The sequence below is a fragment of the Aplidium turbinatum genome, chromosome 1 (assembly GCF_918807975.1).
Source record: "Aplidium turbinatum chromosome 1, kaAplTurb1.1, whole genome shotgun sequence".
NCBI lineage: Eukaryota > Metazoa > Chordata > Ascidiacea > Aplousobranchia > Polyclinidae > Aplidium > Aplidium turbinatum.
The window spans coordinates 42,011,614-42,029,903 of NC_137472.1; the positions used below are offsets into that span (position 1 = coordinate 42,011,614).

Genomic DNA, 18,290 nt, shown 5'->3' on the forward strand with positions numbered 1-18,290 from the left:
GTTAAATCTATCGCTTTCATAAAGGAAGAATTTTGCAGATAATATTTTTTCAACAAATGCATCTGAAACAATAATCATTCAACAATATTATCCAAAACAGAAAATTTTTCAATGCAGTCTGTGCAAAGCTGTGCGCGACTTCAAACCCATGTTCCCATTTTGGGAACGTTGGCGTGTAAAGGGTTAATAAGCGAGAGGGTCTATTAAATCTAGGCCAAGCGGAAACTACTGTTTTATGGTAGCCTACTGAAATTAATTGACAATGACAGTATCTTCGGACTTAATTTGTGAATTTTCTCAACTTTTGTGCTAGTCTTCACATGAAAAGATTGGGCAAATTCTGTTTTAGTTTGTGATGGCAAGCAGGCTAGAATTTTAAAAAGCAACTTTCCTTCAGTTATTATTATTTATCGTTAACTGGTTTATTTTATGGCAGCTCTGAAATGTTTCCAGTCGTCTGTCTATGTACGTAGTGTTGCCAGATGGAGAACTTAATCCCCTATCAACGTTTGATCACAGTTTCAGTTTATTCAAAAAAGCTTTGTTTAATGTATATTATAGAATCGTATTTAGCGTTTTTACAAAAAGCTTGAGTTTTTCACACCCAGAATTTTTTCATGATACAGGTTGTTTTTAAAGTTAATCCCACATAATGAAACTACTTCAGCAGCCTGCTAATTATCTTGTTAATTAGATAATAGGCTATTAAAAGGGGAATGCAACATACGAAAATAATTTGATTCCAATGAAAGAACTACATCTTTATCAACTAGACATTTACTGAGATCCACTAAAAGGTATACAGTATATGTGAATCGTTTTATCTCTGAGAATTCCAACCAAAAAGAAAAGGCTGAAAATGAGTTAAATGTGAAGCATTGCTTGTCCATTCCGTTTGTGGGAAAAGAATCCAAAACGTTTGCTCGTAAAATCGGACAGTTTATGAAAAATAAATTTGATGTGGACGTTTTTCCTGTTTATAAAACATTTAAAATTAGTTCGTATTTTCAACTAAAGTCCCAGACGCCTTCGTCTCTCTGCTCAAATGTCGTATATTGTTTTACATGTCCGTGTGATTCGGCATTGACGTACATCGGTATGTCCACCAGACATTTGACCACGAGAGTACGGGAGCATCTGAACTTTAGAGACTTAAAGAAAAGTGCCATCAAGGACCATATCATGGATTGTTCTTTTTGCACTGATCAAAAATTCTCTGCTGAATCATTTAAAATTTTACGCAAAGGCAAATCCCAATTTGACACAAAAATTCAGGAAGCGTTGTTAATCAAACGCTACAATCCAAATCTAAACAAACAATTATTTGCCGGTGGCGCCTCCATTCTCCTCAATATTTATTAGCCTAGTTGTATCACGTACTCCGTGGTGCAAATTCGTTTGTAACTCAGTCATGCAGTTGCCTTTTCTTAATGTAATTTTTCGTCTGTCTGTATGTTTTCCACTCCAGTGCTTTTAATCGTGCGTGTTTCTCGATGCTTTTAGTTAGTCAGTTAGTTACGGTAGTCACTGTCAAGAAGTGAAATTTATTGTAGTTTATAATTATTTACAGATTCCTGATGAGGACTTAAGTTAAGTCGAAAACGTTTGAATGTTGAACTATTTGTAAATATGTAATATACTGTTGTAATGCTCAACCCTGTGTTATTGTTGTGTCTTGCCTGTCTTTGGTATAAAAAAGCAAACTCTCTCCCGAAACTATATGTGATTAAACTTCAGACATTGGTTGTCCAAATAATGTTTTCTCCTGGTGTTGACATACAAAATGATTTCCTTACAAATAATGCTAAATTTTTTTGAGTATAATACATAATTTTATCATTATGTTGTATGTATATACCATAGAGAATACTTCTTAACAGCTTTGCTTTATGATGTTTAGTTCTTCTACACAGATTATACATTCTGTAAAGTTGAAAAGCACTATTGTGGTTTAGTTGCATTGCATTGATGTGATGGGTGACAATGAAGATGACGTTCCTATGCCATCTGCCAGAAAAAGCAGTGGAAAAAGACACAGCCCAAAGAAAGGTAGTCCAAAACGACACAGTGGAAAAGGTAGTCCAAAACGACACAGTGGAAAAGGTACATGGTATTGCTTGCATAATACTTGAAGCACCGCAGGGACACTTTTAACATTCTCTGGTGGTGAATTACAGGTGAAGAGACAAACGAATGGCATCGCTATTAAACTCACTTGATAAAAAGTGCAGTGCTGCAAATATTTCAAATATATTTCAAAGTATTTTTGTTGCAGACACTCTTACAGCAAAAACTGTAGATGATGAATATTGGTGTTTTGTATAAAGTGGACTGTGTGTAAATGGTCAGCCAAGTGTGTATATATATATTATTGGAAAAAAAAATTTAAACCATTTGTCCCAACTTGGGGGGTCATATATTATGTGCAATATGCATGTATCATCAATTATTTTTAACATGTAATGGCTGGGCCTATTGACCTTCCTGAAGACTAGTTCCTATGAGTGATCCAGTTGAGCTAAACAAACTTCTGATGACTGTGTGCACAATTCTTTGTAAACTCTTGTAAGTTTGATATTAGAATTTGTAAGTTAGTTAAACACTTAACTATTCAATGTGATATCAATGTCTTACAACAGGAAGAAGAGGAAGGACACCTTCTCCTGGCCTGCCAAAAGAAGGTATGTATAATTGAAGCATGAGTTGAAGTAACAAATTAAAACCAAGATATCAACATGATTTTTTTGGAAAATGGAAAGTCTACTTTTAGGTTAAGTTTCCAGAATTTGAAGAAGCCTGCAAGGCTCAGCTGATAAGTCTAACACTAAGTTCAAAGTATACTGAAATGACTAAATAACACCACTGAATTTTCACTGCAATGATTGCCAAAGTTGAGTTGATTTCTCACGGTCTTCAAAACTGAATTCTTCTCTGAAAAAGCCTAAATTGCACTTTGTTGGTTTATAGTTGTTGCCAGCTCGCAAAAAAGTGCTTGAATGTCCAACGTGACACCAAGACAAATAAATTTTGTTATATCATATCTCATATAGACCATTTCTTTTCATACTAGTTCTTAACCTTTTTACTATAGCGAAATCGATTTTAACTTAATAAATTACACTAAGAGGTTAGATTGTTGTGCAAATGCCAGCATTTGATGGATGCAAAATAGCAGGTCTCCCTTTAGCAATGATCATATGCTTTGTGCCCCCCCCCGGCAATCTTGAACAAGTGTAAACTCACAACCTATTTTCTTTCTGCTCATCACTGCAGGCTATGCCTAGCATTGAGATGCTTATAATGTTCTATGTCTTATAATGAAGACATAGAACATTATAATGAAGTAACCAAATGTCATATAATAAAGTAACTCGTTGGAAAATTCAATGTTTACTGAGATGGTGCAAGGCAATCGAACAAAAGGACGACAAAAAATGAAATATTTTGACAATATCAAACAAATTATGGGAATAAAAAGCATGCCGGAAGCACTAATATAAACAAAAGACAGAACAAAATGGAGGCAGTTCATATGCGGGAGATCACAGCTGATCAAACATGATCAATCTGTTGAAGAAGAATGTTCTAAGCAACTAGATTTTTAATGCGAGGGTTAACAGAAATTGCGCAACTTAGCTCTAAGTCTTTAACTCTCAGCCTGTCTTTGGTCTTGACATCAACTGCAGCAGAAAATTAAGCTTCAGATAGATATGTGGATCCGAGCATTGTTAGTATTTGAATGTTTTGATTTGAGACAAGTGGGTCAATAGAAAGATAATTTTGAGTTCTAGTTCAAGTCTTATTTGACTGTGGCGTTACATTACAAGGCAAAAAATGTTCTTGTGCTTCCAAATAAATATTTTGAATAGATTTCAAGGTTTTTATTCATATCTGAAAATTATTTCATCATTTTTGCTTAAATGGCATTTAGATGACCTGTTGCTTAATTCGCCCACTCAAAGTTACCATCTGCAAGTGCACCATCCAAGTTACTGAAGCTCACTGGATCTTCTTGTTGAAATCGACTCTTCCATAGTTAAAGTTTGAATATGGAAGTTCTAATCAACATGTTTTTTTCAGCATGTTTCTTTAGACAATCATCAAACATTCGCATAGAAAAGCCAGGTTCTACGATTAGATTGCTCCTTACACAAAAGGTTGAAAAGACGACTGCAAAGATCGCCGGCTTTGAAAAAGCCCCCAGCTTTTGTGAAGTTGACTGACAATTAATTTCAGGACGCTTTTTTGCTTTACTGGTTCCAAGCAAAGTTTTGGATGCTAAGGCTTCGCGACAAGTGACGTTTGATAGATTTTATTCGTAACGCAGTCAGATTGCAGAGCGCAAACAAAACCTCCTCCTGTAGGCTACATAGTCCTGTCAGTGATTTCCAGTTTCAAAAATGTATAAATGGCAAAAAGAGTAGGCCTACAGGACATTCAAATAAATCACTGTACAGTGCAAACAAATTAAATATTGTTGTAAAGCTCGTTCCGCCCCCAATAGAAAATGGTTGACGTATCTCCAGGGGGCACACCCCCTGGTTAAAAACCACTGCATCAGAGTCAAGAAAAATTGGTTTGCGGTGGCTTACGTATGCGCAGATTGCAAAAGTGTAGAAAGCAGTTTAATTCACGTGATGGGCTAAATGATCTGCAATGACGCTGTTTTTTTGTAATTTTCCACTTCGCCAAATGTGTTGAACCTCAGCATAGTTCATGGGCTGATCTAAATTGTAAACCAACAAGTCTGGGGGAAGAATAACACGGTTAGTTCGCAGGAATTAAATCTCGCAAGAACCAATGATGGCACCGCGAGTTCCTTCTTCATTTCGTGTACAGATGTAGGTTCATTTTGCAGTAACAAGGAGCCTTTGTTACAAATACCCTTTTTTGTCGTATCCAGGCTTTCGCCCGGCAGTTGAAGGTTTAGATTAAGTGGACCGGAAGGCAAGGAAGCCAATCTTCGTGTCCATCTTTACTCCTTCAGGCATGCCTTTAAGTGTCCTGCCAAAGACACAGCTACATGCTCTTGAGCGGTGTCGAGCCGGCACCCTTTCGAGTGTCGTTCCAAGGCTCTCACCACTCATCTATAGAGCCAGCACAAATGCTTTCACTTTGTTTGACAAAAGGAGTAAAACCAGATGATGCTATCATTTACTCGAAAGCAACATTATTGGCTGCCGATATGCATGACTTGTATTCTGTTCATGTTGTCATGTTTTACTCGACAGGGCTTCATCCTCCCGATGTTGTGCCTTTGTTTTTGGCATCCAAGACCCAAGAGATATTTCATTGTATCTGCGATGAACAGGTGACCGAAGCAAACCCGTTCAAGTTGATCGATAAGGAGGACATCATCAATGACATGAAGATGAGAGCGGCCGTGTCTGACTTCCATCCTGTGAAGCAGATTGTACAGGTATGTGGTCCACTTGTCGTTTGTGCATTTTTTCTACGAATGAACCTTTCTCTTCACCGTTGCAAAGGTCGAGGGGTTCGGATTTTTACAACCCTGAGATGGTGCCATTTCAGACCAGATGCTTGCTTTAAAGACGAATGAGATGTATTGTCGGTATTTGAATAAAGGCTTAATTATTGTCGCTACTAACTCCGTATCAGTTGCGACTAGAGTTGGGATCTCGGGATTTTAAATAGTTTTCTTTTTTAATCCCGATCACAGAATTACTTGCCCCGACATCCTTTAAAAAAAACTGCTGCCCACTGTAAAACACTTGACAAATTGCACGACGCCTTGGCAATAATTAAATCTAATCAGTTGAGGCGAACCTGTTATCTAAACTCTTGGGTATTTTACCAATAAAGTTAGATGTTTTCTCATCGACATGACAGGAGCAAAACAATTTTGCTTCGTTTTTATGTTTACAATTTTCTTACTTTGTTAATCCCAAAAAAACCCTGAAAATTACAGGCTTACTAACACAATTACAGGATTACCTAACAGGATAAAATTACAGGATTACCTAACACAGGAATGATATCTAAAAAGGGGATACGAAGGCTTTTAATACGTCTGACAATAGAAGGGCTTTTGTTTATCGTAAATAATCTCTGTTTATCGTAAAATGACAATTGGAACCGATAGTAATTTAATAAATCTTGTTATAATAAACTGCATTGCGCTATTAGTATCAGGCGTGGATGTTTACTGCATGCTCATGATTACTTGTTTATTCAACTACCCGTATACTTGCTTTACATCTTCTAGCCCACTGCAAAGGCTTTGTTTAAGAAAACGAAAAATAGCTTACTGGTAACTTTTCACTGTCTTTCCAAACAAGTATTATTTGAATATTTTCTACTTTAAAGAACCGCATGTTTAACGAGCTACAAACTACCGCCCTGGTAGTGTCGTGAGAATAAGGCAATCGCTGCGAACCTTCATATCCCCTTCTTTAGATATCCCTGGCTTAACCTTACCTCAGACACCACTACACTAATCGTTGCCGTTAATCAAAAGAAGGAGTTGATGTTCAAGAAGAGCTAGCTTTGTCACCTACGGTTTAGTTGCAACTTACATCACTTTATTTTAATGCACCTTGATGAACTTGCAGGATTATCCAAATGAAGAACTTCTTCTTGTGTTCGATCCGGAATTCAAGTTCGGACAAAACTTCTTCCTTTGCATCACAGAGGAGGCTAAGGATCGTTTCTTCAGTCCAGAAGATAGAGCTGCCAGTGCTGGTATGTTGTTTTTTTTTCTTCTCTAACCAAAAGAGGCTTTAGGCCTACAGATTTTTCTCAAGCTCAATAGAGCTCCTGTATATATTGTAGTGGAAATATTAGGATCTTTTTCCAAATCATAGCCGCTCTTAGTGAAGTTCTCAAATGCACTAATGACACGTGTTATTTTCTTGCAGTTGAGGATGTGTCAGAAGAAGAAAAAATTTATATTTACAAACCCCCAGAACCGAAGGACTGGATTGACTGCGGCAGCTTAGCCGAAGTTGCAGAGGAGATGGTTGTTGAAACTCGGCCTAAGGTTTGTCCACTCTTGTTGATGGTATTTATCAATTTCGTTAAATGTGTTCATCAATGACTGGAAGTAAAAGGTCTGCGCGTCTTGAATAATGAAACCAAAGACTGGCTGCTCTCTCGGAATGGCCCGTTTCGGCGAGTCCAATTCGGCTAGTCCGATTCGGTGAGTGCCCTATTCGGCGAGTTCCCTATTCGGCGATTTTTTGAAAATTTTTTTTAAAATTATCGAGTACCGTAGCCTAATTATCATTGCCGTTTTAGGGGTTGGGGTTAGGGGTTAGAGTCTTATTTCAACGTTTAGCGACGTTAAAACGATGTAAAAGCGGCAATGATAATTAGGCTACGGTACCCGATATTTAAAAAAAAAAATTCAAAAAATCGCCGAATAGGGAACTCGCCGAAAAGGGCTCTCGCCGAATAGGGCACTCGCCGAATCGGACTAGCCGAATTGGACTCGCCGATTCGGACTCGCTGAATAGTAGCAGACCCCTGCTCTCTAGTAGCCTTCCAGTGTAGTTTGGGGATATCGTGAATTTGTGATGGTAAAAGGATAGACCCTCGGTCCCAGAGGCTCACACCACCAAGGCTACGGTGGTATTTGAAAAGAGTCAAGCTACGCTCCACAACTCCTGCAAACGCGTTTTTTTTTCGTTACTAAGCATGGCTGCCTAAACTTTTCTTCATTGGCTATTATTGTAACGTGATTCGCTGACAATCGTATGTTAGCCTACTTGTTCCAGTGGTGACCAAATCTGCCTGACATTCGAAAGGGTCGTCTGCTTACCTATATAAACTTCTTTAATGACTTACTTGAGCGATCACATCAATAGTTGAGGATTGGTTCCATCCACTTGATCTAAATCTCATTCCAGCCACCAACGTGGACAGCATGGACAAAAGTTATATTTTTTCAGCTTGGTTTTATTCGCCCAACCACATTTATCTCACTAATGATGATCATTGCAAATTAAAGGATATACCAGATGAGAAGAAAAAATTGTCTGTTGAATAGCAGTTTATCTTATTCGATATACGAATTCCATATTTTACTGTTATTACGTTTATTGTTACTGTAATTACATTTTATGCTTGACTGTAGTGAATAAAAAAACATGTTTTTATACACTACAGTTCACTATGGCTAGATCAGCGGTTTAATTTGTTGACTACATTTTGTTGGAAATTCCATCTGTGTTAGTAGTTTAGTATAAGTAAATTCACGATACAACCAGATTTTCTTAGAAATATCTTCAGGTGAAATCCAGGGTGGTGTTTAGTGTAGTCTATCATGGCAGAACATGATGTTTAGAAAAGAGCTTAGCAGTAAAATATTTTCATGTGTTTTTTTTTCAATTCTACTTTATGTGCTGTCGGTCAAGGATTTATTTTTTGGAGTGACATTAGTTTCAATTACTGTTCCTCTGCGTCATCCAGATCCAATATTGCGCCTCTCGACTCCGCCGAGAGTTCGGAGCTCCTTTTTGTTTTCGTGACCGAAACGCTGATTCTTTCTCCAATGAGCAAGGGCTTGCTGCTTCATGTGTATCATGTGTTGCCTACAAAGATGGTCACTTCACACTCAACAAGATGGAGATAGACTCCGCCACACAAGCTGTCCCTGAGACTGTAGACGGATCCTCTCAAACTGATTGGTCAGATTTTAGTTGCATTTTGTACTAGCCAGTCAGAAAAAAGCTTTTTTCGTTATAATACAGATAGTAAAGCAATTGCAGTAAAGGTGTAGAGACAACAGACTTATAACGCAGTGCCTACAGCATTTTTGTTGCGAGATGTGTTCATTAAAAATGCCACAAGTCAAAGGTGACCTGTTTGATGAACAAATGATAGTTGAGATATTTTTCTTTTTCTAGAAAAGATTGTGAGCTACAGTTTTGAACATTTTACCAGTTTATTGTCTGGCGCTGTCATTGCAGATGTGCATAGACCACTGTCTTAATGTGAGTTCAACAATCTTGTTTCCTTTTCGTCCAGGAAACATCCTGTGAATGCCAGTGCCCAATACGAACCTAGGATGGTATCTGATGAGGAAGCAAAGAAGATACAAGATTCTCCCGAATTTTGTGAATTCATTACAACATTGACAGCCAGGTGGTGTGGTTATTGCAATATGTTTATATTGTTTTCCGGATTTGCAACAATATCGCAGCCAGTGAATCAGTCCATTTTACGTTGATTCAACGTTTGCAGAAGGATTTTCTGGCTGGGTTAACACAAAACGTACAAGAAAACTTTAATCAACTATGACGCAGACAGCAAAATCCGTCAGTTTTACATTACGTTGAATCAATGCAAAAATGACAGATTTTGTTGTCTGGGGAGTATAGTATATCCACGCCAGGTAAGATTCATAATGAAGATCTGTATGATAATGGTCAAAAGGAAGGATATTTCATCTCATCAGTGATGTGGAAATGTTTAATGGGTGGTTGGTTAACTGGTTATTGTTTATAGATTTGAGTTAGCTTTGCAACAGAATGTCATCATGGATGTTTTCTTCGATGATTGGAAAGTATTGGGAGAGGAAGACACCAACTTCGGAAGCAAGGCAGACAGCCATATGAAAGAGTACCAATCTTTCACTGATCTGCAATACAGCAAGGATAAGACAGTGTCATGTGTTGATTGGCACCCGCAGGTACCCAGCCCAAAAAACTGCCTTTTTACATTGTTTTGACAACGCTACACGTTGAAACTTGACCGAATCGGCTTAATTACCACCATTGTTTTTCTGTCTGTGAGGCTACGTATCTCCTTGCAGTAGTAATTGGCCTGTTGCATTGTAGTGTTGGGAAAGGTATAAGAAGTAGGCTATTCGTAGTATGATCTGCTCTGGTAATTTACTGTTAGCCTATACTAGTTTAAACTGGTTCAAACCATACAAAGCTATCTCTGCGTCAGATTGTTTCTTGTTAGATCAAAGGAGTTATGGGGGTAGCTTGCTGCGAGCGTTACACTTACGAAGATCGGGTCGACCACGCCAACAAGTTGCTCATGCAACCGTCGCTCATCTTGATATGGAGCTTTGCGGATCCCATCCATCCGCAGGTGGGCTGCGTTAGTTTGGTTGGATTCTATTGTTCTTAAGAAATTGGCTGCAATTGTGACAAATCTTACTTGATTTTCATAGTGAGTTTTCCGTTAAAAAAGAGAACAGTCTGAAACGCCTTGTAAAACCTTTTATTATCACCTTGTAGCCTACTTGATGGCCTAGGAAATCAACCTGCGGTAACGGAGGTCTATGAAAGGGCAAGGCTTAGTTGTAATTATTTTAACAAGAACATACGTGTTCAATGTTTTTCGAAAATACGCAATGTAAAATTCCACTTTCAGTATTTTGTTCAGTCCTATTTCTTAGTATTCTTTACATCCATGTTTTCCTTTTTAATTATGTCCAAAAAGTGGAAAGTTAATATTTATTATCACCAAAGTTATAATTGGCTGTGTGCGATCTTATAACCTTCATCCCAGGCTGCATCTGTTTATTGAATGTGTGTCCTTGTAAAGTCAAATGTATGATCCTCATCTCTCAACAAATCTTTCAACATTTTTCTCCTCCCAGTTGCTTTTGGAAGGTCCGGACGACATATTTTGCTTCAAGTTCTGCCCAACCAATCCGAACATTGTAGCTGGGGGGTGCATCAACGGACAGCTGGTGCTCTGGGACATCAGCGAATATGCTGAAAAGCTGAGCAGCACCCGAAGCACCGCTGCTAGCTCAAACAACGCGAAATTGGTTAGTTTTGTTTTTGCTGCCACTTTTCAAAGACTAGATGAAATTGAAATAACAAACGTCTTGTAAAATGCTGACTCTTGATAAAGTTAAACTGATTTCTTAAAAATGCATTCGTTTTTCTAACAGAAGTAGTGAATATGTCAGGTGTTCAGCATCAGCAGAAGCTTAACCCTAATGTAAGTAAATGACTCGCAGTCTCTGTTCGGTGAGGAAGTACTGCCAGACACACCGACAGTGCGATACTGCGCCGTGTCTGCGATTGAAAACAGCCACAGAAACATCATCACCTCAGTCGACTGGATACCCGATCATTTCGAGGTAACCACGTTTGGTGCGCGAAGCAATGTGGATATTGAACTGCTGCCACAAAAATCCTTGCACATTTTTATTGTGTACTAGAGTTTATAGACCTGTCAGAAGATTTATTTTTTTCCAAACGGAATATTGTACATTGTTCATGTCTTGAATTTTGTGGACCCTTGCTTTGTTATGGCAAGTATTGTTTTTGACCTTAATGACCACAAACGAAAAATAAAGCTGAAAGTAAAAAAACTAAGCATCCTCAACATGAGAGTTTTGACCTTTCCTCTCTTACGCCTTGACGATTTAAAAAAAATACAGTTATCCCGATCAGCTATTTTGGAATCAGAATTTGATATTTGCTTTATCGTTTTTATTTTATTTTTTTATTTCTTTTTGGTCATTATTATTTCTTTGTGCAATTTGTTTTTTGTTTCACATTTTTATTATAAGTCGCTTGAAGAATATTTTTAGTTCAACAAGTTCGGGATTCCAATTGAGAATCGATTGTGCGAAACTTGCCAGATAATAACCAGTGGGACGGATGCCCATATCATGGTGTGGGACACTCGCCCCCCTAAAACCACCAATTTGAACCCCAAGGAGCAGGTCACTAGCTTTTTATTTGATTCAGAAATTACTTCATCTCTTTTTTTAACAAATAACATATTTTATAATTACAAAACAGTCGTTGTGCATACAAATAAAAATGTTGCTGCTGTATTGACCTCATGCATCCACAAACGTTTCGGATAATCTCAGCTTCTGAATTCAATAGAGTGAGTTTTCTCACTCTATTCTTCAATGCAATAACAACTTTTCAACAAGTGCAACGTTTTGCTCTACTGATTGCGCTAAGTCTTACCAAATTTAATCTCCAGCCAGAAAGGAAACCTACCCTGGTCCCGTACGGAGTATCGCAGACCTTCAAGCATCTCGACTTGACGTGGAAACCATTGATGAAGCTGACTATTCCTAAGATAGACTCCTGTGGAGATTATGCCCCGCTTAAGTTCAGCCTACCAGAGCGTCAAGGATTCAAAGACCATCGTAAGTTGAGACAAATATGCAAATGACCTGCATGTTTAGATAAAACGTTTCTTTAGTTGTACGGCCATTCTCTCTTATTCATTTCAGAGGTTGCTTTGTTGAGCAATGACACTTTAGTAACTGATCGTGTGACGTGTTGTTGCTTTGGGAAAAATTTGTATTTTACTTTCTTTTGGTTGTTTTTTTCTTGATGATGCATGGATGCGTGGAAGAGTATTGCAAAGGGCACAACGTATGGCATTCACTTCCTACAAAAACCAAAACTTCATTTTTTTCTCCAATTTGCACATGTCGATATTATTCAAAAAACAATTTCTTTGAAGAAAATTCTTTTAGCGTTAGGTTAGCTTCATTTAGCTTGCACCCTAGCTGCGTCGTGTCGGCAGAAGACACTCGAATTGAAGAATGGTAGTTCGTATCACTGCGCACTGCAGCGCATTATCAGGTTTGTCTCTTCACGAGAAAACGTTTTAGTGAAAAGCATGACTCTCCTGCAAGTCAGCAGTTGTGAACTGAGCAAACAGCAGTTGATTAAGTGACAACTGAGCTGGCAACATTTCAGCAAGTGGCTGAAGTTGGTAAATGATGAAAATGAAAAAGTAACAACTGAGCAAGCAGAAACTTGGCATGTCACAAATCAGCATATTCAGTTTAGCAAGCGATGAACAAGCTAGTCCGATGCTAGGTGAAAATCTCATTTGCTGACTTGGACAGTTGTAGATGAACCACTTGCTGAGTTGTCGCATGCCGAGTACTCTGACGACCGAAAAGCATCGCTTAATTTGCAATGGACTGTGCTGCCATGCAAGGTCACCACGTGAGTATTCGTTTCTTTCAAAATGTGGATTTATTTGGTTTCAGTGCTACCCACCAAACAGGAAAGCATGATGACTACCTCTTCGTCTAAACATCCGAAAGCGCTAGAGGGCGTAAGTACACGTTATTTTATCGGGACCGAAGATGGAGAGCTTGTTTATACGGATTTCAAACTGGAGAAAGACAGCGACACCGGGAAACACATTGGTGAGGTTGCTGTGCCCAGACAGCAAAATCCGTCATTTTTACATTGGTTGTAAAAATGACGGATTTTGCTGTCTAGGTGGTCATGCTAATAGCTGTTCAGTTGAATTCAGTTGCTCAAATAGAAAGCATTTGTACTAAATGAAGCCTGCAGCTTTTGCATAGCGTTCTTGCACGTTCTCGTTTTTGCACCTTGACTTAGATAACCGCATGGTTTGTTCGGTGCCTCCATGGTGCAGTTTCCATATCAAAAAAGCGATTGTTATATCTACTGATGTGTACATTGAAATGAATGTGGAGCTATACCGAAAAAATAAACTTGATTGATTGATTCTGTGTAAATATAAAATCTTTGATTGTCACGCCCGGGCGTTATTTCACAGTTGCAAAACCAGCCTGGACCACCTCGCCCCATGACGGCCCGGTAATCGCCCTTCAGCGAAACCCATTCTTCAATGACCTTTTGCTAAGTTTGGGTGGTTGGACGTTTTCTCTATGGAGGGAGAATGTGCTGGTGCTTGAGATATATATACTGTATTTACTTTTGTTTTTTTAGTTTGGTGTTTTTGTGATAAAAGCTGTGAAGATGTATTTTAAACAATATTAACTCTGTTTATTCTTTGTTCTGTTTTACCATTTTTTCTCATTGCCACTATTCATTAATTGAACTCTTGATCCACTGGCACTATGACTTTGAAATGCCGTTTTCAAACTGGCCGATGATCATCAGGCAGCATGGTTACTCACCGCGTATCATGCAGTTGTGAAACTACTTAGCTCACAAGTTTAGCCAAACCGATTAGGAATAAACTTGAAGCAACGTTGATTGCCCAGAAACACAACAGTGCACCTATGATACAGAGCAGCACCATCCTGCAGTCAGCGTGCGGACCGAAGCTTTACACGACAGGTCATTGGAGCCTCACCAGGCCGTCTGTCTTTTTCCTCGGCACCAAAGATGGCAATGTTGAGGTAGGCCGCTTGTGTTCTTAGATTCGAGTCGCTGTTGTGTATATCAATGAAACGCTGACACTTTGTTGCTTTAACTGTGCGAGATACTGCATTGCTTTCGTTGAAGTTGCATAAGGCAGCAACACAATATTAGAAGCGCAGCAATCTTAGAGGAATGAGGTATCTTGTTTGAACTTTTCTTCACCATCATTTTTTATCTTTACGCTGCACTCCCGTTGATCAGGTCTGGGATTTGTTGGACAGAACCCACGAAGCTGTCCTGATACAAAACGTCACAGCAGCACAGGTGACTCAGATCGTTCCTTGCGTCGTTTCAAAGAAGCAACACTTGCTGGCCACGTCTGACAGCGCCGGCACTCTCCATATATTGGAAATACCTTGGAATCTCAGGCATCCCTCCTCAAATGAGGTTTGTATTTGACATGATGGAAATTACGTTTCTGGCTTGGTTTGCCTTATGGTATAGGTCTAGAACGGTTAGGCCTACCCAAGACACGACTTACTATAGCAGCAAACAGGATTGCCATATTGGCGGTTTTAATGTCAACTTGTAGATATTTGACGTTTTTTTAAATAAATTCTCAGGTTAAAATATGGCGTAATCATGCTGTTGACAAAATCAGCCCAAAATGCAATATTACAAAAAGCATCATCAAGATTCGGGAAAAGTTGCCTTTTCAAACGTGATGTTTTGTAAATAGGCTACTGCGCATTGATAAAACAGAGTTTTTTTTAAACTATTTAGCCGACAATGCTGAAAAAATAAAATAAAAAAGGCCAAAAATATATCAACATGCCAATGTCAAAAAAAACCGCCAAACACATTAAAAAAACTCTCAAAGTTGGCAATCTTGTTTGTTGCCAAGATAGGCCTAGCTTTTGATTTCCAGTCAATATGCTGATATAGCGACCTCCATGATGTGTAGAGTCTTAAAAGAGTGTCGAAAACTTGAATATGCTCTAGGCTAAGGTTGTCCGATCGTTTGCACATAATCCCAGCGCGGAATCGTTACCATGTTAAGTTGTAGACTACTTGCTCAGAGCAAGGTGCGTTAAATAAAGAGATTGTCATTTTTAAGCCTTATTGTTGTTTTTGACCATCTCAGAATAAACCAATAACAATTGCTTGGTAAGGCTATTCCAAAATTTTACAACTTTAATTTATCCATTCATCAATATTACTGTGTTTTAAAATTTAAGCTGTGAAAGCAATTAGGTTACAGCCCAAAAAATACAACTTCACTAAATAAGCTGTTGTAGCGCAAAGTTATCAATTTATCTAAAGAGATAGCATTGCTGTATCAATCAAGTTTTTAGTGCAAGGTTGATAAATATTGTATGTTTTTTTCAAGTTGTAGTTTTTATAGACCTATGTACAGTATGTAGGACAGATTACAATCATAGGCCTACGCCCTACAGTGTAGGGCGTAGGCAGTGGCGTATTTAGAAAGTTTGTTAGGGGGAGGCCAAGACATTGTGTCAGTCAGCCGCGTAGCGGCCGACTCTGCGGCTGGAGGCCAATGGGGGCCTGGGGGTAGTACACACGGGGTAGTCAACGGTAGTGCACAGAAAGCTCAAATTTGATGAAAATGGCTGTTAATTGGTTCAAATTGTTTCTACTTGGGTTAAAATTAGACTTGTTTGACCCTTTAAGTAGGAATGGGCAGGGGTATACCAAAATGTCATATGCTGATGCGTCAGAACGGGGGAAGGGGTTAGCTGAAACCGTCAGATAAGGGGGTCCAAAATCAAGAGTGAATCCGCAGAAGCAATTTACTGTTCCAATCAATGAACCAACAAAAGATATCAAACATTTCAGAACATAAACAATAAGTTGGTCCTTCCGACCTCGAATAACTTACCATTAGAACATTCTCGGCGATTCGCAATGACAATTTACAGTTTAATGTGATGGCTGCGCTTGGCAAATATATCAATGACTGCATCATACTCGAGTACAATATCTTTGTTTAAATACATCTGAGCTAGACCATCCAAACGTGGCTCGGTCATGGTCGTGCGGCACTAATTTTTCAGATACTTTAGTGAACTGAAACATCGCTCACTGGAGGCAGTTGTAACTGGAAGCGTAGCAAAGATTCGAAGTAGCCTAATTTATGGATAATCAGATGTGCCGAGTTGTTCAGCCGCTTGACACGCATCCACAAGAGTCGCAGGTCGTTTATCCACAGAAACTGCAAGCCAATTCGCTCTCCATCTTCGCAATTCAATAGTAGCTGCAAAGCAATTGCTTGGTTCAACATCCAGCATTTCATGGTAGAAGTCGAAAATCTCGTCGTTCGTGCAGTCCTCATCTTCATTAATCAATGAAGGCAGAAATGTGCTGACTTTAAAAGCTAGCGAGCAGTGCTCATTGAATCTCGTGAATTTGTTCCATGTAGCCTATTTATCAATAAAAGGAAGAAAAACTGTTGACAAATTACATTGCAAAAAGAAGTATACCTCCGCCCCCCGCGCTAGGATGAATTATCCAAGCAATTATTGCGCTACAACTTTTTTTTTTGCAAAATTTGTATGTTTTTTACCTGATCATTAGGGGGAGGCCATCGCCCCTTATCCTCCCCCCTAAATACGCTACTGGGCGTAGGCCTAGTCCAAATTTGCCTGGACCATTACTTTGATGAGGTATTTTTGTCGTATCCAAGCTTTTGCTTTGTTGATAAATAGATCAGAGATTGCTATGGATTCTTTTTGCAGTTTTTATTTTGGAAATTTTGGCTCTACCCAGACAGCAAAATTCGTTGTTTTTACATTAATTCAACGTCTCAACCACAAACGTAAACCACTTATTTTGTCGCCGGTTAATGTTTGCAACGATTGAACAAGTTATTTTACCGTCGCAGATACAAGGGATGCAGAATTATCTTGATCGCGAAACAAACCGCATTGAGTTCTTCAAGCAACGTGCCACCATGCATAGACAACAGAAAAGCGATGACGTGCTGAAGAAAAAGCTAATCCTGGTGAGTTGATTGTATGATACGTTACGTTAGATCTATGGGTTTGGTAGCTCTACTGAAACACTTTTCATTGAAGAGCAATAGATTGAGTTGCATTTGAGTAAGAAAATGTTTTTGAATAAGGATTCACACAGTTTTTGTGGTTGAACTGGTGATGACGTCTTGCCAGCTGGCAATTAGGTTTGTTGACTTGGTTTATGTACACTGACGGAATTACGCCATTCGTGCAAGGAAAATTGAAGTAAACTTCGTTTGTCGTATCCAGGCCTACACCCGGTGGTTGAAGATTTAGATTAAGTGGACGGGAGGGCAAGGAAGCCAATCGTCGTGTCCACCTTCAGGTATGCCTTTAAGTGTCCTGCCAAAGGCACAGCCGCATGCTCTTGAGCAGTGTCGAACCGGCGCCCTTTCGATTGCCGTTCCAGGGCTCTCACCACTCGGCTATGCATCCATTAAACTTCGTCAGCCAGTTTAATGTGAAAGATGACTATTGAAATAGAATTATGATCCGACTCCTTTCAACAGACTGCTAAGCTTGAGGATAACGAAGATAAGGTGACTGATGAAATGAAGGAGGAATACGAGGTTTACCTCCGGCTGGAAAAGAAGCTGCTACTTGAGCTTGGCGTCGTTGAAGAAGACAAAGCGGATGCCTAACCTGTCTTGTCTTCGTAACGAGAATAAATCCACTACGCTTTTCCATTAAGCTTCTTTTTTTTCACCGAAACGTTGCTTATCTTCGTACTATTTATGTTCTACTGCAGGTAAATTATATGAAATTTTAAGTTACCGGTATTATTTTCAAGTAGTGCAGCAGTTCTATAAGTTATAACTTTTTTTTTACTTTTACAAACAGATTTCTAGCTCTGATATAACTTTAATGTTGTTTGTTATTATGAATTGTTTTATTTGAAATGTACGAACACCAAACTATGCTTCGTGATGTTTGAGAATAACGTTGGAGATGTTTACGCTTTGCTGTGCACGGAAGGCAGATCATGTGATCAACGAAACCAATTCGCCACTCAACACCCTTGGTATGACGGTGATCCGCCAACGTCATGACAAAATATCTCGCTGGCTTTTAGATCATGCGTTTTGCATCAAATCTCTTGGCGGCGTACGCAGTTTGGAATCTGGACAGACTGACTTCAAGATAAGCATCAAACTTTTTGTATAGTGGAAGATTTAGTTAATTTATTAACGAATAAACCTTC

At 38.9% G+C, this 18,290-nt stretch overlaps 1 protein-coding gene across 3 annotated transcripts; it reads left to right on the top strand.

The window, feature by feature from the left end:
- The first annotated feature begins 711 nt into the window (after positions 1-711).
- LOC145779929 (dynein axonemal intermediate chain 3-like) lies at positions 712-18,261 on the top strand. Of its 3 annotated transcripts, none has more exons than XM_082591614.1 (20): positions 712-797; positions 1,956-2,103; positions 2,640-2,681; positions 5,232-5,419; positions 6,573-6,702; positions 6,879-7,000; positions 8,431-8,648; positions 8,989-9,105; positions 9,469-9,652; positions 9,931-10,062; positions 10,577-10,750; positions 10,946-11,068; positions 11,525-11,659; positions 11,932-12,100; positions 12,962-13,123; positions 13,504-13,634; positions 13,982-14,092; positions 14,316-14,501; positions 16,957-17,076; positions 17,599-18,261. In XM_082591614.1, the coding sequence occupies exons 2-20, from the start codon at positions 1,974-1,976 to the stop codon at positions 17,728-17,730; spliced, it is 2,706 nt and encodes a 901-aa protein (XP_082447740.1). In that variant the 5' UTR covers positions 712-797; positions 1,956-1,973; the 3' UTR covers positions 17,731-18,261. The 3 variants fall into 3 exon arrangements, with proteins under 3 accessions (XP_082447740.1, XP_082447757.1, XP_082447749.1); XM_082591631.1 differs by having other exon boundaries at positions 5,312-5,419; XM_082591623.1 differs by lacking the exon at positions 712-797 and having other exon boundaries at positions 1,919-2,103.
- Positions 18,262-18,290: the final 29 nt, after the last annotated feature.

Coding starts and splice junctions, on each gene's coding strand:
- LOC145779929 (XM_082591614.1), top strand. CDS start 1,974: ATGGGTGACAATGAAGATGACGTTCCTATGCCATCTGCCAGAAAAAGC. Junction 9,106..9,468: donor ATTACAACATTGACAGCCAG/GTGGTGTGGTTA, acceptor TATTGTTTATAG/ATTTGAGTTAGCTTTGCAAC. Junction 17,077..17,598: donor TGAAGAAAAAGCTAATCCTG/GTGAGTTGATTG, acceptor TCCTTTCAACAG/ACTGCTAAGCTTGAGGATAA.